At 40.2% G+C, this 23158-nt stretch overlaps 1 protein-coding gene and 1 long non-coding RNA gene across 2 annotated transcripts in view; both read left to right on the top strand.

Moving 5' to 3' along the window:
* LOC111965522 (uncharacterized) overlaps window positions 1–1899 on the top strand; it is a 2796-nt gene extending 897 nt beyond the window's left edge. Inside the window, exons 2-3 of the mRNA XM_023989688.1 lie at window positions 906–1279; window positions 1474–1899. Of these exons, the coding sequence (XP_023845456.1) occupies window positions 906–1279; window positions 1474–1899 (800 nt within the window). The remainder of the gene's footprint in view (window positions 1–905; window positions 1280–1473) is intronic.
* Window positions 1900–10892: 8993 nt separating this feature from the next.
* On the top strand, window positions 10893–12628 carry LOC139027942 (uncharacterized). The gene is made up of 3 exons (XR_011480081.1): window positions 10893–10973; window positions 11116–11171; window positions 12557–12628. It is a non-coding gene; the product is annotated as an uncharacterized lncRNA (long non-coding RNA).
* The last annotated feature ends 10530 nt before the right edge of the window (window positions 12629–23158 follow it).

Here is a 23158-nt window from a genome sequence, read left to right on the forward strand (position 1 = left end):
CAGAGGATATTTCTCCAAAAAGTACAATCTTTGTCATCATGTGCAGTTGCAATCCGTAGTCTGGCTTTTTTATGGCGGTTTTGGAGCAGTGGCTTCTTCCTTGCTGAGCGGCCTTTCAGGTTATGTCGATATAGGACTCATTWTACTGTGGATATAMAWACTTTTGTACCCGTTTCCTCCAGCATCTTCACAAGGTCCTTTTGTGATTGATTTGYATTTTTTTCACCAAAGTATGTTMATCTCTAGTAGACAGATCGCGTCTCCTTCCTGAGCGCTATGATGGCTGCATGGTCCCATGGTGTTTATACATGCATACTATTGTTTGCACAGATGAACGTGGTATCTTCAGGCATTTGGAAATTGCTCTCAAGGATGAACCAAACTTGTGGAGGTCTACAATTTTTTTCTGAGGTCTTGGCAAATTTCTTTTGATTTTCCCATGATGTCAAGCAAAGAGGCATTGAGTTCGAAGGTAGACCTTGAAATACATCCAGAGGTACACCTCCAATTGACTCAAATTATGTCAATTAGCCCATCAGAAGCTTCTAAAGCCATGATATAATTTTCTGGAATTTTCCAAGCTGTTTAAAGGCACAGTCAACTTAGTGTATGTAAACTACTGGCCTACTGGAATTGTGATACGGTGAATTATAAGTTAAATAATCTGTCTGTAAACAATTGTTGTAAAAAATTACTTGTGTCATGCACAAAGTAGATGTCCTAACCGACTTGCCAAAACTATAGTTTGTTAACAAGAMATTTGTGGAGTGGTTGAAAACGAGTTTTAATGACTCCAACCTAAGTGTATGTAAACTTCTGATTTCAACTTTATATATATTTTTTTTCATTGTTTGATGGAATGGATAACATAGCTGACAAACTGATTTCATTCTATTTTTGTGTAGTCCTGRTTCACTCTGAAGAAGTACCTCTGCAAATTCCASTGACCACAGCTCAGCTCGGAGAGTCTGTATCTCTTCCATGTTTCTTCTCAGAGACAATTGATTATTTCCAATGGCTGTACTGGTACAAGCAAACTGCTGGTCAAATGCCCCAAATTGTGGCAACTGTAGAAAAGAAAAAATCTGCACATTTTGTTCTTAATGGAGAGTTTAACAACATACGTTTCACAATGGARAAAGTMAAAGTTGGATATCTTCTCATCATCAACAATATCAGCAGATCAGATGAGGCAGCATACTTCTGTGGAATAGGAACAGTGTATGAAATTAAKTTTAGAAATGGAACATTTTTGTCTGTAAAAGGTAATTTTATTTCAGTAATATGATTTATCTCAATGTTTATCACAACAGTTTTGTTAAGTTATCCATAGTTTTAGATGCTGCATGTGTTGCATACATATGATGATTCTAGAGAGCAAAACTGCAATAAGTGTGTATTCACGTGACACTGACATTTCTTTCATAAAAACAACATCAATTAGGTGTCAGTCAGAAGAKGTCACACTACCAGACTGTAGAACAACAGGCAGAGTCTGACCTAGTCCCTCCAGGAGACTCTGTGACTCTACAGTGTACAGTACTCTCTGAGACCTGTACAGGACTACACAGGGTGTACTGGTTYAGAGCYGGATCAGGAGAATCCCATCCAGGAGTCATTTACACCCCTGGGAACAGGAGTGATGAGTGTRAGAAGAGCCCTGAGACTCCCTCTCCTACACAGAGCTGTGTCTACAGCCTCTCYAAGAACAACCTCRGCCCYTCTGATGCTGGGACTTACTACTGTGCTGTGGTCACATGTGGGGAGATCCTGTTTGGCGACGGAACCAAACTTAACACCATTAAAGGTACAACTTCTTGTTATACATTGAAAAAATACCTTACTCTTGAAAATCTCTAYGCAAACATTCAAGCGTATTTTATAGATACCATTATTTAGTTTAAATGGGTCAAAGCAAAATAAATTGTRTTATCAACTATGCATGCTTAACATCAATCAAAAAAAAAAAAAAAAGCATGTTAAATCTATTTGTACAAGGAAACACAGTGGATCCCATTGTCCTCAGCTTGGGAGCAGCAGTGGCTGTGTGTGTGATTGTCATTTTTATTCTTTCTTGTACCAAAAACAAGAGACAAACATGTGATCATTGTAAAGGTAAGTCATTTTTAAGATACATATCTATTGTTTTGTGTCAAATGTGTTAGCTATGATGATTTAAAWGTAAAATATAACTTTATGTTCTGATTGAGCACTTAATGTTATACTTAATGTTATACTGTATATTCCGTCTCCATTTTCATGCTTTTGTTTCTATCTGTTGATACAGCAAGTGTCTCTCAGCATATTCACCATGATGATAACCTCTCATCAGAGCATTCAAGTGGTCAGGTATGTAACATTTGTTATCCAATATGTGAAAACAAGAGTTAAATTGCCTGTTACATGAGTGTGTATATTAGTGTGTATGTGAACAATTTGTGAATAAATCACTAACTACAGCAGAAACTCATGAGATATTGCAGCACTGTTGTGTGTCATAAAGAAAACCTGTATTGAAATATKTTGTTAATTATAACCTGCCTGTATTATTTGGCCAACTCTCAGTTGATCCAAAAAGTGGTTGATAGTTTTCTTTCACGTATAGGTTATATTTTAGATGTTTGACATTAAGATGTTACATTACCTATATTCTAGCTTATGTATTGTCCGGATCTGTAGTTTACAAAGTTATCTTGAACAATCCAAACATGCCTGAAAACATCTGTTGGTATCTGTTGGCAACGCTCTGGAAGAGGGAACGCAACTCCCTGCTACAACTCACTCTCTGAAGTGCAAGAGGATGGACTGTGAGTGCGAGTAAGGTGACACAAAAGCAGAATTTACGTTTACTGAATTTATTTTCTTACGGTAATGGGGGAAAAAGGGGTGACGGAACAAAGCAAAGAAAGTAAATAGGCAAAGTTCCCTCTCCTATCTAACCTGCCTACCCACTTACTTACCTAACTTAGCACCTCCTGGTGCCCTAAAAAATACAGGGGGTGGTCGCCGCATGGTCTACCTAGTGTGCCTAGACAGTAAATTACACGGGTATAGTATGCCCTCGGCCCTCTTGCCTAAGACTCCAAAGTGCCTCTCTTCCCCCTGGGAACAATGAAACAGAATATAATTAACAATTTCACAAACACTTACAACAAAACTGAGTAAACTAACTAAGAAGCTTTGACAAAGCAACAACACAGAACTCGCTCTAATGATTTCTCAAATATGCATTCCCTCTATCTCCAATTTCTTCTACTCTCCTTTACCTCTCCTTCTGAACAAAACTGGTTTTTATATATTCAGGGTGGCAATGGTGATTAGAGCAGCTGCTTCTTACGAGGGGCGGGGTCAGCTCATCATCAAATTAGCCGGGTCGACCAATTCAGCTGGTTGGGGAGTTACTTCAGGAGCCATCTCCTGAAACGCACACACTCAAATACAAAACAGAAACAGCACTGGGGACGTAACATTGGTCATTAAACATAAATACTTTTTGTTTTATTAAAATGTTGGTTTTGATAGCCCAAAGTCTTGATCATTAACAAGTAGGAAAAACATGACATTAAAATATGATCCATATTAGATCTGTGTTAAATCACGCTTGACAAAAAAAGCTGCATTGTCAGCGGTCCAGGGCCCTGTGCTATGAATTGAATCCTAGCCTCAGAATGCATATTTCCCTTGAACATATTGTGGTATTATTTCGATTTTTCTGTTATTGTGTACAATAGTCATTATTTACTGAACTCTATTCCTTAGGTGCCAAACACAGATATGTTGAACTATGCTGCATTGAGTTTCTCTGAGAGGAAAACTAAAAGAGGAAGAAAGAAGAGAGAGACACCACAGGAGAGTGTGTACTCTGATGTCAGGTGTTCAGACTGGGAGTGAACTTTGTTTCAGATACAGCATGGACAAAATTATCTCAGTCTCCATTAGGAAAAATGTAAAAGTTTTGGTCAAAAAATCTCAGGACATTGCTCTTGTATGAAATTTGACAAATTTAAGATACAATTTTCCAATACAATACCATACACAATGGAATTACAACCATTTTTCTGCTCAAATTGTCTTCTGGATCGTTCCACTTACTCTGAACTAGCTRATGTCAACTAGTAGCAGGAGGGACTTCATCTTTAAATATCTATGTATATGTTTGTAACATTGAGTAAAATGTTGAATGGAACCTTATCGTTTGGGGTTGATATGTGCTAAATCATTTTTGTTCCATACATTATCACGCATCGAATTGTAACTATAAATGAATGTCGTAGTATTATCATTAGAATTTTATATCACTGAATATTTCTAGAATAGTGTCTTTTGTTTGTTATTAATTTGACAAGAGGTCAAATTCTTACTGTCCGTCATCGTCAATTTATTGATAAAACCATTTTATTCATGATTCAATTCAAAAGCAGCATTTTTATACCATTATGTAAATTCCTATTTTTGTATAATATCTCTAAGGTAATCATTTAACTTTATGAAGTCACTTTACATAGGAGATTATGCTAAGATCTTACTGAGGAGAGGCAAATTAGGATCGGTGGTTTACTCCTCATAGAGGTTGACCTAGTAAACCAGTCAAAAGGCATTATGGTCAAATATGACATAGGTATGGTATCAATTAGTAGGCCTAAAGCATTCAGCCAACAGATTACAGTAAGAGAAGCATTATAGAACTATAGTCCCAGATACATACTCTATCACCGGTCTTTTGATTACACTAACTGCTTATTGGTTGGAAATGGAACAGGACATTTTTTACTTTTTCCACAGAGATCCTGTTTGGCAAAGGAAAAAAATGAATATTGGTAGTGTCTGAATATTATATTGTGAGTTGTTATATCCAAATCATGGTGGCTCATGTAGGAGAGTGCTTGTAGCTTACTGAAGTGCATTGTGTTGAAGGCGACAGTCTGGGATTCAATTCATGTTAATTCAATTCAATTCAAGTCAAGTTCAAGTTAATAGAAAATKATTCTTTAATAAAATACTGTAGCTTTTTGATATCACGTGAGCTTGTTTTACTCTTTTGTTTGTAAACAACGTTATTGTAACGTGATGTCGTGACTTTACTTTCATTAATCTGTTGACTGTTATTTATTTAAAACTTCTTCAGGATCGGTGGGTCCCCTGTGGGACAGTTGAGCTAACGTAGGCTAATGCGATTAGCATGAGGTTGTAAGTAACAATAACATTTCCCAGGACATAGACATATCTGATATTGCCAGAAAGCTTAAATTMTTGTTAATCTAACTGCACTGGCAAATTAACAGTAGCTATTACAGTGAAAGAATGCCATGCTATTGTTTTAGGAGAGTGCACCGTTTTAAGCAYATTTGGGTAGTCTTGATACAACATTTTGAACAGAAATGCAATRGTTCATTGGGTCAGTYTAAAACTTTGCAGATACACTGGTGCCATCTAGTGGCCAAAATCTAAATTGCACCTGGGCTGGAATAATACATTTTGGCCTTTCTCTTGCATTTCGAAGACGATGGTACAAAAAAACGGTTAATTTTTTCATTGTATTATCTTTTTCCAGATCTAATGTGTTATATTCTCCTACATTCCAATCACATTTCCACAAACTTCAGTGTTTCCTTTCAAATGCTACCAAGAAAATGCATATCCTTGCTTCAAAGCCTGAGCTACAGGCAGTTAGACTTGGGTGTGTCATTTTGGGCGAAAATTGAAGAAAAGGGGCGTATCCTTAGTTGTTACCTGATTACATCAATCATGTAACAATTAACTCATGAGGATTTGGGGCACCACGGAAGAAGTTGTTTAACCTCTCTGGTATATGTGGGACGGTAGCGTCCCACCTGGCCAACATCCAGTGAAAATGCAGAGCGCCAAATTCAAATAAATTACTATAAAAATGTAACTTTCATGAAATCACACATTAAATATACCAAATTAAAGCTACACTTGTTGTGAATCCAGCCAACGTGTCAGATTTCAAAAATGCTTTACGGCGAAAGCAAACAATGCTGCTATCTGAGGATAGCACCCCAGCTAACAATCACAGACAATCATATTTCAACCCTCGCGGCGCGACACAAAACGCAGAAATAAAGATATAATTAACGTCTAACCTTTGACGAGCTTCTTCTGTTGGCACTCCAATATGTCCCATAAACATCACAAATGGTCCTTTTGTTCGATTAATTCCGTCGATATATATCCAAAATGTCCATTTATTTGGCGCGTTTGATCCAGAAAAACACCGGTTCCAACTTGCACAACGTGACTACAAAATATCTCAAAAGTTACCTGTTAGCGTTGTCCAAACATTTCAAACTACTTTTGTAATACAACTTTAGGGATTTTTTWACGTAAATAATCAATAAAATTGAAGATGGGATGATCTGTGTTCAATACCGGAGGAAAACAATGTGTAGCATGCTTTCTGGTCACGCGCCTCTAACAAACAGTACACTTCACTGGAGCCTCATTCTGAACATGGCTACTTCTTCATTTCTCAAAGGAAGAACCTCAACCAATTTCTAAAGACTATTGACATCCAGTGGAAGCGATAGGAACTGCAGGAAGGTCCCTTAGAAATCTAGATTCCCAATGAAAATGATTGAAAAGAGAGTGACTACAAAAAAAAAAAGATCTGAATGGTTTGTCCTCGGGGTTTTGCCTGCCAAATAAGTTCTGTTATAGTCACAGACATGATTCAAACAGTTTTAGAAACCGTCAGATTTTCTATCCATTACTAATAATAGTTATGCATCTATATGCATCTGGAGACTGAGTAGGAGGCCAGTTTACTCTGGGCACGCTTTTCATTACCAAACGTGAAAATGGCTGCCCCCAGTCCTTATCGTCATACAGCAGAATTTAATGAGTTACATCTCCGAATTAAACTCTACAGTCGTGGCCAAAAGTTTTGAGAATGACACAAATTTTAATTTTCACAAAGTCTGCTGCCTCAGTTGAATGATGGCAATTGCAATACTCCAGAATGTTATGAAGAGGGATCAGATTAATTGCAATTAATTGCAAAGTCCCTATTTGCCATGCAAATGAACTGAATCCCCAAAAACATTTCCACTGCATTTCAGCCATGCCACCAAAAGGACCAGCTGACATCATGTCAGTGATTTCTCGTTAACACAGTGTGAGTGTGATGAGACAAGGCTGGAGATCATTCGAAAACATAATGTCATTCGAAAACATTATGTAACTTTCACTGCTATGCGGATGACACACAGCTGTACATTTCAATAAACATGGTGAAGCCCCAAAATTCCTCGCTAGAACCTGTGTTTCAGACATAAGAAGTGGATGGCTGAAAACTGTCTACTTTTAAACTCGACAAAACAGAGATGCTTGTTCTAGTCCCAAGAAACAAAAGAATCTTCTTGTGAATCTGACAATTAATCTTGATGGTTGTGAAGGCGTCTCAAATAAAACTGTGAAGGACCTCGGCGTTACTCTGGACCCTGATCTCTCTTTTGACGAACATATCAAGACTGTTTCAAGGACAGCTTTTTTCCATCTACGTAACATTGCAAAAATCTTGAATTTTTCTGTCCAAAAATGATGTAGAAAAGTGAATCCACGCTTTTGTTACTTCTAGGTTAGACTACTGCAAAGTGGGTGGGTGGCGTTGCAAATGGTGGTTATCCTTCCTGTTTGGCCCTGTCCGGGGTATATCGGATGGGGCCACAGTTCTCCTGACCCCTCCTGTCTCAGCCTCCAGTATTTATGCTGCAGTAGTTAATTGTCGCGGTGCTAGGGTCAGTTTGTATTATCTGGAGGACTTCTCCTTCTTATCCCGTGTGCCTGTGTGAATTTAAGTATGCTCTTTCTACTTCTCTCCTTCTCTTTCTTTCTCTCTCTCGGAGGACCTGAGCCCTAGACCATGCGTCAGGACTGCCTGGCATGATGATCTCTTGCTGTCCCCAGTCCACCTGCCTTGTTGCTGCTCCAGTTTCAATTGTTCTGCCTGCGGCTATGAACCCACCTGTTCACCGACGTGCTAAAAAAGCCAACTGACATTTACTCCAGGAGCTGACTTGCTGCACCCTCGATAACTACTGTGATTATTATTATTACCATTGCTGGCATTTATGAACATTTGAACATCTTGGCCATGTTCTGTTATAATCTTCACCCGGCACAGCCAGAAGAGGACTGGCCACCCCTCATAGCCTTGTTCCTCTCTAGGTTTCTTCCTAGKTTTTGGCCTTTCTAGGGAGTTTTTCCTAGCCACCGTGCTTCTACACCTGCATTGCTTGCTGTTTGGGGTTTTAGGCTGGGTTTCTGTACAGCACTTTGAGATATCAGCTGATGTACGAAGGGCTATATAAATACATTTGATTTGATTTGATCACTCTGTCATGCTGATTGAGTTCGAATAACAGACTGGAAGCTTCAAAAGGAGGGTGGTACTTGGAATCATTGTTCTTCCTTTGTCAAACATGGTTACCTGCAAGGAAACACGTGCCGTCATCATTCCTTTGCACAAAAGGGGCTTCACAGGCAAGGATATTGCTGCCAGTAAGATTGCACCTAAATCAACCATTTATCAGATCATCAAGAACTTCAAGGAGAGCAGTTCAATTGTTGTGAAGAAGGCTTCAGGGTGCCCAAGAAAGTCCAGCAAGCGCCAGGACCGTCTCCTAAAGTTGATTCCGCTCCGGGATCGGGGCACCACCAGTACAGAACTTGCTCAGGAATGGCAGCAGGCAGGTGTGAGTGCATCTGCATGCACAGTGAGGCGAAGTCTTTTGGAGGATGGCCTGGTGTCAAGAAGGGCAGCAAAGAAGCCACGTCTCTCCAGGAAAAACATAATGGACAGACTGATATTCTGCMAAAGGTACAGGGATTGGACTGCTGAGGACTGGGGTATAGTCATTTTCTCTGGGGTATAATCCCTTTTCTTATTGTTTAGGGCATCCGGAAATAAGCTTGTCCGGAGAAGACAAGGTGAGTGCTACCATCAGTCCTGTGTCACGCCAACAGTAAAGCATGCTGAGACCATTCATGTGTGGGGTTGCTTCTCAGCCAAGGGAKTGGGCTCACTCACAATTTTGCATAAGAACACACCCATGAGTAAAGAATGGTACCAACACATCCGCCGAGAGCAACTTCTCCCAACCATCCAGGAACAGTTTGGTGACGAACAATGCCTTTTCCAGCATGATGGAGCACCTTGCCATAAGGCAAAAGTGATAACTAAGGGGAACAAAACATCAATGTTTTGGGTCCATGGCCAGGAAACTCCCCAGACCTTAATCCCATTGAGAACTTGTGGTCAATCGGGGGGACAAACAACAACCCACAAATTCTGACAAACTCCAAGCATTGATTATGAAAGAATGGGCTGCCATCAGTCAGGATGTGGCCCAGAAGTTAATTGATAGCATGCCAGGGCGGATTGCAGAGGTCTTGGAAAAGAAGGATCAACACTGCAAATATTGACTCTTTGCATCAACTTCATGTAATTGTCAATAAAAGCCTTTTACACTTATGAAATGCTTGTAATTATACTTCAGTAGTCCATAGTAACATCTTACAAAAATATCTAAAGACACTGAAGCAGCAGACTCTGTGAAAATTAATATTTGTGTCATTCTCAAAACTTTTGGCCACGACTGTATAAGGTCTTTACCTATAGTATAACATCCATAAAACAGTCAAAATATTAATCATAACCTTATATCACATCATCCTTCTGACAAGGCGTAACCTTTTTGGGTTTGCAAAATCCCCATCCTTGCTCATAATTCAGTACTACACAGTATTAATTATTTATTTACTACTAACTAAATAATAACACAGAATAAACATACACCCTCTACATGAGACAAAGGTCCCTAGTGGACTGACAAAATATGACGGCTTGTTACCAAAAGAGGGAGGGGTAGAGAGAGAGAGGGCGAGAGAGAGGGAAAGAGACACTTATCGTTGACCATTTGGAAACTACCCTCACAGCAATCATAATACTTTACTCATGAACCATTTGGTGTAAGAAATCATGAATGCATTTACGTGTGAATGCCTTCGTTCGCTGTTTATCTCTTTCGGCACCAAGTGTTCTTGGAAAGGGTTTGGTTGGGCCTTTCCATGGGCCACTTGTACATGCTCTGATTGTCCACCAGAGGTCACAATGTCCTCCTTAGTTGTCCGGTCTCCAATGGGGTGCTTCTTCAGAACAGCTACTTARCTGTATTAGTGATTGTCTGAGAGGGGAGTTTTCTTCTGCCGCCCTTGTGTTGGTATTMAATTTTCCAAAACACTTTATACGCACAGCTGCAGACTGGCGATCTCCTAGTCTGATAGGTGAGGTTATCTTCTTCAAGTGTTGAGGTTCAAAGTTTCAGCAATATCAAAAGTGTAGCTCTCCGACTCACGTTTCCTGGTCTATTAGGTGGGTTAATTTTCTACCCATCKTGTTGAGGTGCAAAGTTCCAACCATTTCACTTGTAGAGACCGCTTCACGCTTTTCTGGTATAATGTTAATTTCATTACCAAGGCTTTTTATGCACTCTGGGTTACATTTCTTCAGCCCTATCCCTTACCTGTTTATCAACATAGGTGGTGGGGTGGTCGCTTTGTTGTTTTTTCTAATCCTGTATTGCCCCATTAAAACTACATTATCAATATTTAATTATTYAATTTTGTATTATATAAAGCAGGGCTGCCCTACCCTCCTCCTGGAGACCTACTGTCCTGTAAGATTTCAGTCCAGCCCTAAATTAGCATATATGATTCAGCTGGTTAAGGTCTTGTTTAGCAGCAAATTGGTAGAATCAGGTGTCTTAAATTAGGGTTGGACTGAAAACCCACAGGACGGTAGATCTCCAGGAAGAGGATTGGGCAGCCCTGATATAAAGCAACAGTGCCGGCACATCCTGTAGTCATTGCATTGGGAGTTACATCAGTTTGTGTGTCTGTGATCATTATCATCTGCAACAGAAGTACAAAGCCAGAATGTGAACATTGGAAAGGTGAGCTCTATAATATTGCCAATTGTTGGGCACCAAATTTCTGATTCATGTAGTGTATATGAATACATTTCTAGTCCATCATCTTGTAATTATGCGAGATCTGCTTCATTTGGACTTTTGTTATTTTAATCCATGGAAACAGTGAGTGACTCTCAGAGAATCAGGTGTGACTCCACTAGAGAACAGTTAGGTGGTCAGGTAAGTACAGCTAATACAACTGTCAACCCTGGCACATGGTTCAACTTGTTTGCGCAAGTATTTAGACCCTTTGCTATGAGACTCGAAATTGAGCTCAGGTGCATCTTGTTTCTATTGATCATCCTTGAGATGTTTCTACAATTTGATTGGATTCCACCTTTGGTCAATTCAATTGATTGGACATGATTTCAAAAGGCACACACCTGTCTATATAAGATCCCACAGCTGACAGTGCATGTCAGAGCAAAAAACAAATCCATGAGGTCGAATTAATTGTCCCTAGAGCTCCGAGACAGGATTGTGTCGAGGCACAGATCTGGGGAAGGGTACCAAAACATTTCTAAAGCATTGAATGTCCCCAAGAACACAGTGGCCTATATCATTCTTAAATGGAAGAAGTTTGGAACCACCAGGACTCTTCCTAGAGCTGGTCGCTCGGCCAAACTGAACAATCGGGGGAGAAGGGCCTTGGTCAGGGAGGTGACCAAGAACCTGATGGTCAATCTGACAGAGCTCTAGAGTTCCTCTGTGGAGATGGGAGAACCTTCCAAAATGACAACCATCTCTGCAGCACTCTCACAGTCAGGCCTTTATGGTAGAGTTGTCTGACGGAAGCCATTCCTCTTTTAAAGGCACATGACAGCCCGCTTGGAGTTTGCCAAAGGCACCTAAAGGCTCTCAGACCATAAGAAGCAAGATTCTTTGGTCTGATCAAACCAATATTGAACTCTTTGGCCTGAATGCCAAGCGTCACGTCTGGAGTAAACCTGGCACCATCCCTACGGTGAAGTATGGTCGGGGCAGCATCATGCTGTGGGGATGTTTTTCAGAGGCAGTGACTGGGAGACTAGTCAGGATCGAGGGAAAGATGATCAGARCAAAGTACAGATTGATCCTTGATTAAAACCTGCTCCAGAGCCCTCAGGACCTCAGGTAAAGGTTTATCTTCCAACAGGACAACGACCCTTAGCAGACAGCCAAGACAACGCAGGAGTGGCTTTAGGACAAGTCTCTGAATGGCCCAGCCAGAATCTGGACTTGAACCCGATCAAACATATCTGGATAGACCTGAAAATAGCTGTGCAGCAACGCTCCTCATCCAACCTGACAGAGCTTGGGAGGATCTGTATAGAAGAATGGGAGAAACTCCCCAAATACAGGYGTGACAAGGTTGTAGCGTCGTACCAAGAAGACTCGAGGCATTAATCACTGCCAAAGGTGCTTCAACAAAGTACTGAGTAAAGGGTCTGAATACTTATGTAAATGTSATATTTCTGTTTTATTTTTAATACATTTGCAAAAATTTCTGAATCTGTTTTTGCTTTGTCGTTATGGGGTATTGTGTGTTGATTGATGAGGGGAAACAACTGTTTTATCCATTTCAGAATAAGACTGTAACTTAACAAAATGCGGAAAAAGTCAAGGGGTCTGAATACTTTCCGAATGCAGAATAAGCCTAATCATGAACTAATTCCTGTCACGTCTACTCCTGTGTTCGACGTCGCCGGTATACTTAACACCGGTTGTGGGTTCCATTATTACGCACACCTGGCATCAATCATTAAGCGCACCTGTACTTCATCATGAGGCACACCATTACCTCTCCTATATCTGGCACTCCCTTAGGMTCCTTCCCCAGTCAGTATTGTTCATGCGTAGACGCTACTGTTATGTTGTTTCGTTCCATGTTTGTTGTTTTATTAAACGTTTCACCTGCTTCTCGACTCACAGCGTCTTCGTTAYACATTCAATGTAAAATCTCTATTGAGAATGTTTTTAATCATGGTCTATGTTTAATCTGAGTCTGGGATATATTGCATCATTAAGCAATATCTTGCTGCAATGTAGGCCAACAAATTGGTGCACACCATAAATCTTTAGATTGCATACAGTACATGGCTGAAAACGGGTAGAAACGTTAAACAGGAAGTGATGCATGTCTTTCCCCTAACCAATCAAGTCATTATTAGCTTTTAAACAGCCCACAATTTGTTTTCATTTTCTCATTCATAGTAAGATAAAGGAAACCGCACACTGCTCTTGATAGTATCACAGATATTTAATAGCTTACGTATCGGCCACACGGCCTTCGTCAGAGCTTTGTGATTTTTAAAAAACATTTGCACCCTTATGTAGACCGGCCCCACCCACATCCGTTCTACACATGGAAGGGTTGGATCGTACGAAAAACGTCAGAATAATCTACAAGAGACACATATTTCATGTTCAAATTCACAACATAACATACATAGGCATTTCATCATTAAGGCCTTTAGGAAATAATGTCTGGAGGGTAAAATCCCAAAACATTCTCTTTTACTCAGAGTATATTAATATCTCCCCCCTGTCTGATATCTTAAGTTTCTCTATGCCACACAATCTAAAGGTGAAATGTCATGCTTCAGTCAGTGAAATGTTACAGCGACTGGATAATCCCTGTCGTTCTCCTGATTTAAACTGTTATGTTCACTAATTCTCTGTTTGAGAGAGCAGGTGGTTTTACCGACATAACAGAGCCCACATGAACATTTAATAATGTAAATAACATTTTCCTGTGTGTGGGTGGCAGAAATATTCACACTTCATCATATTGTTGCACTGTGCGCATCCTCTGCATTTATAGCTACCATTTGGTAGAGGGCGTAAAAGAGCTTGGCTAATTTTCTTTTGTGGCTGGCAGTTGGCATGAACCAATTTATCGCGTAAATTGCGACCTCTCCTATACACAATACGTGGTGGATATTTAAATTCAGCCAGCAAAGCTGGGTCCATGATAAAATATGCCAGTGTTTCTTGACCACACCTCCCACTTTTCGCGAATTCAAAGTATACGTAGTTGTGAACATTACGGAGTGTTCTTTGGCTTTAGCGGGTCTTTTTTGTAGCAGTTCATCTCGTGTTTTTTCCAATGCCAAATTATGAGCTTCATCCACACATTGTGACGAATAGCCTCTTAGAAACCCCATGCGCATCTCCGCTGCTTTTTCTAGATAATCCTCTGTGGAGTGGCATATACGGCGCAGTCTAAAARATTGGCTTCTTGGAAGTCCTCTTTTAAATGGCTCAGGGTGGAAGCTGTCACCCTGTAATAGAGTATTTCTGTCCGTTTCTTTTCTATAGAGTTGTAAACAGGGTTCCATTTGATTTCTCAATCCACATATCGAGATAATGAACATGCTGAGTGTCACGTTCAATAGTGAATTTGAGATTAGGGTCAATGTCATTGAGTAGTGCCATTAAAATCTGACAGTTCTTCTTCAGTTCCTTCCCATATACAAAAAATGTCATCAATATATCGATACCACTTCAGGACTTTATTCAAAAATGGATTCTCGTTTTCATTATTAACAAAACGTTCTTCAAAAAKACCCATATAGAGGTTAGCATAGCTCGGAGCAAATGTGGAGCCCATCGATGTACCATTCGTTTGGAGGTAGTATTCATCATCAAACCTGAAATAGTTATACGTCAAAACATATTCAGCCAACTCTAGAATGAAGTTTGTTGGAGGATATTCATTAGTATCTCTGTCTCCCAAATAGTGTGCTAGTGCTGCCAGCCCCCCCACATGGGGAATGCTGGTATATAGACTCTCGACATCTAATGTGACCAAAATACAGTNTTCTTTTAAACCCGTTATTGGTGAGATCTTGTTTATGAAGTCTATAGAGTCTTTTACATATGATGGCAATGATTGCACATGAGATTTAATAAAATAGTCTACAAAKTTCGACAATGGCTCTAGCATTGAGCCTATTCCTGCAACCACTGGTCTGCCTGGATWGTTGCCTTGTTGTGTTTTAGGTTTGTGTAATTTCGGTAAAATGTATAAGCATGGACGTATGGCACATTTGCAGCAAAGATATTCATATTCAGGTTTTGAGAAGGTTGTTTAATAGGGCTTGCTCCAGATTAGAGCATATATCCCTTTGGAACACCTGTGTGGGATCAACGCTCAGTTTTCTATAGAAACGTTCATTGCTGAGTTGTCTCTGAATTTTTTCTTTATATTTTTCATAGTCTAAAATAACGACAGCACCCCCCTTGTCTGCAGGTTTTATAACCAAAGATGAATCTTTCATTAATTCATTGAGTGCCAGTTCTAGTGAGATTCTTCTGAATATGGTTTGTCTGTCTCGTATATACTGACATGGCTTCTTGTTCGAGTAACCTACAATGGGTATTAATCGAGGAGTTGTTAACCATGGGACAGAATTAGCTTTTGGGCTTAAAATGGGTACCAGTTCTTTGATGTGTTACTAGGCCCGAATCAGTGTTTTGCGAAAACACATGCTTAAGTTTAATCTTGCAAAATAATTTAAACAGATCTACTTTCGCATCGAATGGTTTATCTGTACATGTAGGTACAAAAGAGTCTTAGATAAGAGTCTTAGATAAGACTGAGACTTGCCACACAGTCCGTGTGGTCTTTTTTGGAGAGGTTAATTACCGCGTCCCGCTGTAGCTCCGTGTCCACGGCCTGTGTTCCTGGTCTCCTCTTCGACCGCTTGCCTCTCCTGCATAATTTATTTTCTTTCGTGGAGCCCTCTGTTGCTTCCGGGCTAAAAAAACAGACTGTGTGCCATGGTAGCTGGAGTCACTGTCTGTAGGGAATTCGCTCTCGGTGGATGCCTCTGTGTCCAAGATTCCATGTCCTCCCGCTGCTGCGTATCTGCGTCCCCCGATCAGCGGTGCGTCCCTTCTTCGGCCTCTCCGTGCTCCTGTCCTTGGGCCTTCCCATGCATATACCTGGTTGANTCGGCCTCTCCGTGCTCCTGTCCTTGGGCCTTCCCATGCATATACCTGGTTGAGCTGGTAGTTCTCTGTGTCTCGCTGGTATTTCTTGATCTTTTTTATTTTATTTATTTATTATTCTTTTTTTTTTTTACCCCCTTTTCTCCCCAATTTCGTGGTATCCAATTGTTAGTAATTACTATCTTGTCTCATCGCTACAACTCCCGTACGTGCTCGGGAGAGACGAAGGTCGAAAGCCATGCGTCCTCCGAAACACAACCGAACCAAGCCGCACTGCTTCTTAACACAGCGCCTCCAACCCGGAAGCCAGCCACACCAATGTGTCGGAGGAAACACTGTGCACCTGGCCCCCTTGGTTAGCGCGCACTGCGCCCGTCCCACCACAGGAGTCGCTGGTGCGCGATGAGACAAGGATATACCTACCGGCCAAACCCTCCCTAACCCGGACGACGTGTGCGTCGCCCCACGGACCTCCCGGTCGCGGCCGGCTGTCACAGAGTCTGGGCGCGAACCCAGAGTCTCTGGTGGCGCAGCTAGCGCTGCGATGCAGTGCCCTAGACCACTGCGCCACCCGGGAGGCCTATTTCTTGATCTTTGTTGCTTGTAGAAAGTCTCTATATTTCCCAATGGACTGCTTAATCGTGTCGTCTATGGCTGTAAAATTAGGTCCTAGAATCTCCTTCATTATAGCCTCATGTTCGCTAATCTTAACTTCAAGTTCTTTCACTTCCTTCGACACATGTTCAACGATTAATAGCATTAAATCTAATGAGCATCATTCATAGTAACAAAGAAAAACAGTTGTTAAAGCTACCATATCAAGATGATCAGAATCTGCCTTCTTTGGGGACTTCTCTCTCAAGTGTGTAAGTGCATGTCCTAATCTCACATAGTACTTTACTGAACAGTAAAATTGAAAATCTAAAAGAATAACAATGTCATATCTAAAGATAATGAAATATATTCTGTTTGGACAGCAATGTGACCGATATATCTTCAGGCAATTTCAATTGCAGTAGTTTGATAACTTAATCTAGAAAAAACACTGTTATTCAAAGGTTGAACATTGTCTATTTCAAATTGACATCTGATTACATCCACAATTTTCCTGACCTGATTCAGACTGAAGATGCTCCTCAACCAATACCAGTGACTACACATCTATTTGGAGACACTGTATCTTTGCCATCTTTGCCATGTCCTAAAGCAGAATCTGAACTATTCTAAATGACTACGCTAAACTTGCCACAGCTTTGAAATTAGAATTCAGTGGTTCTGCAACTCGCAAACACGATAGCTCACTGGCTAACACGGTCAAATGAACACCCACAAGCTTACTATCATAGGCTTCGTTCAGCTTACTTTGGCCTACTCACTGAAACAGGCATGGAAGACCTGTTACCATTTAAACAAATGTTCCTGTCAAACATGTATCCGACCTTCATTACCTACTTCGGCCCTGCAGCCCACGTTGGCTTGCCTATCTTACAACTCAGAGAGCTTGCAAGCACAAAAGCTCGCAACGCTAAGGGCCCTGACCACTCGGTTTTGAAGTTTGACCAGGAGCACTCACTCCAGTCAGAGGGTGCATTATCAGGTATTGGAGCTTAAGAGATGACGCATCAACAATCATTTCTACCACGAAACATGATTCCATACCTCCGCGGTCGACATAATGTAAAGTACGTGCCACAAAACACTACCTGCTTACAATCGACCTTTCCCTACGTTCACTCACCCAACTCCACAACAAAGTGTCAGAGCACAAGGTTAACCAAAGGTTGAAGCGAACTGATCAACAAGTAGACCAATTGTCTCCAGAAGCCCACTACGTGAAGAACTAAGCGAGAAACGTTTGAGAAAGGGTAAAAGATAAGTCACAAGGCTAGACGGGGAATTACACGGACTCCAGGTCCCAGGAATTAACACCCATAGCAAGACTTAAATTCAAATCGCTCATCGAGACCTCTATCCAGGGCCGATTGATCAAGAAAAAGCCCACGGCTTTGTCATAGACTGATCAAGGGTTGCGAAGAAAAAGGTCAAACGCTTCGATAAAGCCAAGCAACACTCAAAATCTGAAAAGCGTTCTGGCTTCCACTTGAACAGAATTGACACATCACGTCGTGCGAACGACACCCACTTTGTGGGAATATGTCCACGAAACACGAATCGAACGACTAACTTGGAAACATCCTGGAGACTGCTTAACTTTCATGCGCTAATTGATTCGGGTGCGCAATATCACTCATCTCTCAACATTTTTGATGATCTAAAAGGGCTTTGAAGCAAACTAAACGTTGGTTAAAAGTGGAACGACTGACACCTACACTTTGAGGGGTCGCTTCAGACTACTCGCCTCTCACATTGAGAGTCATGCTGAAACTAACTCAAGACGTACTGCTCGTTCCACCCTGTGTATGTTACAGCCTCGAACTGTACCTGTACTTGGAGCAGATTGATGGATGGTTACTCCCATTGATGGATTGGAAAACCACAGGTATGTCAAGGCACATGGTTCTCCACGCCACGACTGCTCTTTCCCTAACGCTAGCTGCAACGCGTCATTCACGAGGGGTTCTGTCGAAAGCACCCCTTGGGAAAAGACGTTTAAAAACACTTGGTGCAGAATCCGATCCAAGGAGATATGATATCTCGCACATTCATCAGCAATCTGATTGACATATTTTCATGATTTCGAGCCATGCTGTCTCTGTGAATGAGCACTTCTCCTCCTCCTTGCATCATAGCAATACGGTAGTTGAGATGAACTTCTCTTGCCTTCGGACACTTCCGCGAGCATTGCGGCCTGTCTCAGCAGAAAACATTGATGCGCAGAGTATATCTGTCTTCCGATGACATACTTCCCTCCGCTTTGTGGGGGACTGTCAACCCTTACAATGACACTAATGGCGTCGTCCAGCACTGAACCGATGATCCACTGCTGAAACATTTGCATATCACAGACCTAGAGTAAAATTCATCATTGCATTTTCTTTTCCTAATGGCGGTAATTTAGAATGTTATAGATATTGTATTTACAATAGCAACAGCTTCGCCCTTTGTTCCTCGTTCGTCCCGCTCTTTCATTCAACACCAGCCCTTTTCTTTTGTGTACAGCTGATCTTATACATATCCGTTCCGCTCGCTTGGGAGGTTTTCTTATGACGTAATTTGTAATCAAGGTAGATTAAATTCTGTGTATATGTAATTCTGTGTGATTAGTTAGGTTTTAGTAAATAAATAATTAAACCCAATTTTGTATTGCTGATTCAACTTGTTAGCCAGGGTTCGTGAAGATACCAAGAATTTACAACTTTCAGAGACTGAAATAAGGTGACGATTATATTGACTGCTATTGATGTAAATATTACTAGGTCTTTAAAGAGTTTATTCGGAAGATAACAGCCTATAAATATTATTCGTGGTGCCCTCTCTAGTTAATTAATTTCCATGATTAGTTCAATCAGGTAATATAATTACGGAGAAAGTATTTTATAGAATAGATGTCATAACACTTAATCCGGCATAGGCAAAGACATGACATCATTTGGATAAAAGCATCTGCTAACCCAATTGTCTAACACAGTTTTTGGATAAAGTGCCATCCTGTTATTAAATCTTACATTTACTTTATAGGCCCAGTGCAGTAAAAAATTTAATTTCCAGTTTTTTTATATACAGAAGTATATATTTCCACAGTATGAGGTTGGAATAATCTGTGGAATTGTTAAAAATTATGACAATTCCTTTTAATAAATGCTGCCTGAAATGTCTGCCTGTTCAGTGGGATGGAGCAAAATTCCTTGCTTGAAATTGCCTTTGCTAAGAACAATTTTTGTTGATTCTGACCATTGTTAATTGATAACAATCAGAGTAAGAATACTTGTCAAGCACAATTGACTTCATATTGAGATAAAAACTGCTGCATTGGACCTGTTAACCTTATGGCTGCAGGCCGGTGTCGGCCTCAATATGAACAACAGCCGTCCAAGTGCAGGGCGCGAAATTCAAAATATATTTTTTAGAAATATTTAACTTTCACACATTAACAAGTCCAATACAGCAAATGAAAGATAAACCATCTTGTGAATCCAGCCAACATGTCCGATTTTTTAAAATGTTTTACAGCGAAAAACACCACGTATATTTATGTTAGCTCACCACCAAATAAAAAAGCCACAGACATTTCCACGCACAGGTAGCATGCACAAAACCAACCAAACTAACCAAGAAACAACTTCATCAATGACAGTCTTATAACATGTAACAATAAATCTATGTTTTGTTCGAAAAATGTGCATATTTGAGGTATAAATCAATGTTTTACATTGCAGCTACAATCGAAATAGCACCGAAGCAGCTAGAACAATTACAGAGACAAATTGAAATACCTAAATACTCATCATAAAACATTTATGAAAATACATTGTGGTACAGCAAATGAAAGACAACATCTTGTGAATCCAGCCAATATTTCCGATTCTTTAAGTGTTTTTACAGCGAAAACACAATATAGCATTATATTAGCTTACTACAATAGCCAACCACACAGTTACATTGATTCAAGCAACAGTAGCGATAGCGACACCAGCAAAAGATATTAATTATTTCACTAACCTTCATAAACTTCATCAGTGAAGTCCTATAACATCATATTACACAATACATTATATGGTGTTCGAAAATGTGCGTATTTAGAGCTGAAATCCGTGGTTATACATTGTGAAAAACTTAGCATTTTTCCCAGAATGTCCGGATATATTTCTGACACTCACCTATTCTGACCAAATAACTATTCATGAACTTTACTAAAAAAGATGTTGTATAGGGAAATGATAGATACACTAGTGTCTTAATTTTAATCGGCCGTGTTAGACCATTCTAAACATAACTTCAGTACGACATGCAGCTTTTACGTTATAGCGAGAGAGTGCCCAAAAATCTGAGCGCAAACTAATAGTAAACATGTTTCGACAGATACATATGAAATAACATCATAAATGGGGTCCTACATTTGATGCATCTTCCCATCAGAAATGTTGTCAGCAAGGGGTCCTTTGTCCAGAACAATCGTTGTGTTGGTTTAAATGCCTTTTTCCCTCTTCCGAATTACCAAGCAAAAACTAAGGCCAAGTGCGCTAAGCTGTCCATCGTCACCAAAACGCAGAGAACGCAGCACCCTAAACTCACAGAAAAATTCATATCGATAAAACTAATATTGAAAAACATACTTTGAACGATGATATTATCACATTTATCAAATAAAACAAAGCGGAGATATTAGACGTCTATAGCGAATGCTTTTCAGAAGCCAATACTGATGACCTTTATGACGCTTCTGAACAACGGAATTCGGGGGTCCATGTCATTCCAAGCTCTTCTCTTTTGACCATAGAAAATAACCTAGAAACCCCATTTCACCTCTCACAGCCTATTGACATCTAGTGGAAGGCGTATGAAGTGCATGTATACTAATAGATTTCAAGCACATTTATAGGCAGGCCCTGGAACAGAGCCTCGATTTCAGATTTTTCACTTTCTGACAGGAAGTTTGCTGCAAAATGAGTTCTGTTTTACTCACAGATATAATTCAAACGGTTTTAGAAACTTGAGAGTGTTTTCTATTCAATAGTAATAATAATATGCATATTGTACGAGCAAGAATTGAGTACGAGGCCGTTTGAAATGGGCACCTTTTATCCAAGCTACTCAATACTGCCCCTGCAGCCATAAGAAGTTTTAAGCACTTTGAGGTCAGGCTTCTATTAGATGGCAAAGTGTCAGTCAGAGACATTTGGTAATAAAATGCTTATAATCTAATCCACAAATATCAATATAATATTTTAAATGAGCACATTTTCATGAATTTGATGATATAATCTTGAAGCCCATTCTTAAACAGTATGGGACTTGATCCAGGAAATACGAAGGTCTTTCCCAGCATATTTTACTAGAGATATCCATGGTTAAACAGTACGATTGGTCCAAAATCCCCATACCGAAAAACAAAACAGGACACAACAATTCGAGTGACAACTTTGTTATTTTATTTCACAAAGCAATTTAGCTGAGTTACGCTTGGAAAGTAGACAGTACAGGAGACATGCAGTTTTGGAGACAGTGTTGCAATTGTTAGCAGAGATCTAGTTGTGAGCAAACAACCCTACACTCATTTGCTAGCTACAGTAGCACTGCCTTGTCAATAACATGTCTCCAGTTGTGCTTACATTCAGCGGAGACACACCTTTCATATGTGTTCACTTTCCATCCGTAGTGCCAATATCAACATCACCGTCATAGTGCACTGGAAATTCTCCATTACAAGCAATGATAACTTTCTTAGTGGCCGAAGATCCCTTGTATGTACAATAGCGATCGGAAATCCCACCAGTAAGTGTACATATAACTACAGGGAAGGGGTTGTTGCTTCGAACCAGATTATTTCCCAGCCGTGTGCCACCAGTGCAGATGGCTTTGACCTGATCTGGATTGGCCAAGATGAAGGTGTTTTATCTCTTTGCATTTTCCATCAGGCCCGTTCAATTTCAAGATTCTCATCTGACTCTCACACTTCTGGGTTGTCATATCCCCATTGACGTGTTGTTTTAGGAAGTGATTATATTGTTGCTTGACATCGGCCATCGCTGTAGCACATAGCAACACCAGGAACAGGAAAGCCTTCTGGAACGTCATGACTAGGTCTTAACGGAGAAACAGGAGCAATATTTTACTTGAGAGAGAAGTCATTTATCAATTTACCTCTGACAACTGGTTCAATGCCTTTGATGTGACAGGTTAGATTTCTGTCCTCTCAAATATCTACAGATACAATACAGCATTAATCAAAGACAACAATCTTCAGATGCAGAGCTACTTTAATGCTCTAGCACTGTAATGCTCAGGCAATTACATTTACCTGTTTGTGATAACAGATGTTGGTCACCCTGGACACCGTGGTACAACATTGCATGATTAAAAGTGTTTTAAATTAACTATTAGCTTTTAACCTGTATGCTGAAGGGCAGTATTGAGTAACCTGGAAAGAGTGCCCATTTCAAACGGCCTCGTACTCAATTCTTCTCGTACAATGCTATATTATACTATTGGATAGAAAACACTCTCTAGTTTCTAAAACCGTTGAATTATTTCTCTAAGTGAAACAAATTCTTTCTGCAGCCCATTTCCTATCCGGAAGTAGAATTTCCAAACGAGTCTTTGTTCAAGTAGCT

The sequence above is a fragment of the Salvelinus sp. IW2-2015 genome, linkage group LG6.2 (assembly GCF_002910315.2).
Source record: "Salvelinus sp. IW2-2015 linkage group LG6.2, ASM291031v2, whole genome shotgun sequence".
Classification (NCBI taxonomy): domain Eukaryota; kingdom Metazoa; phylum Chordata; class Actinopteri; order Salmoniformes; family Salmonidae; genus Salvelinus; species Salvelinus sp. IW2-2015.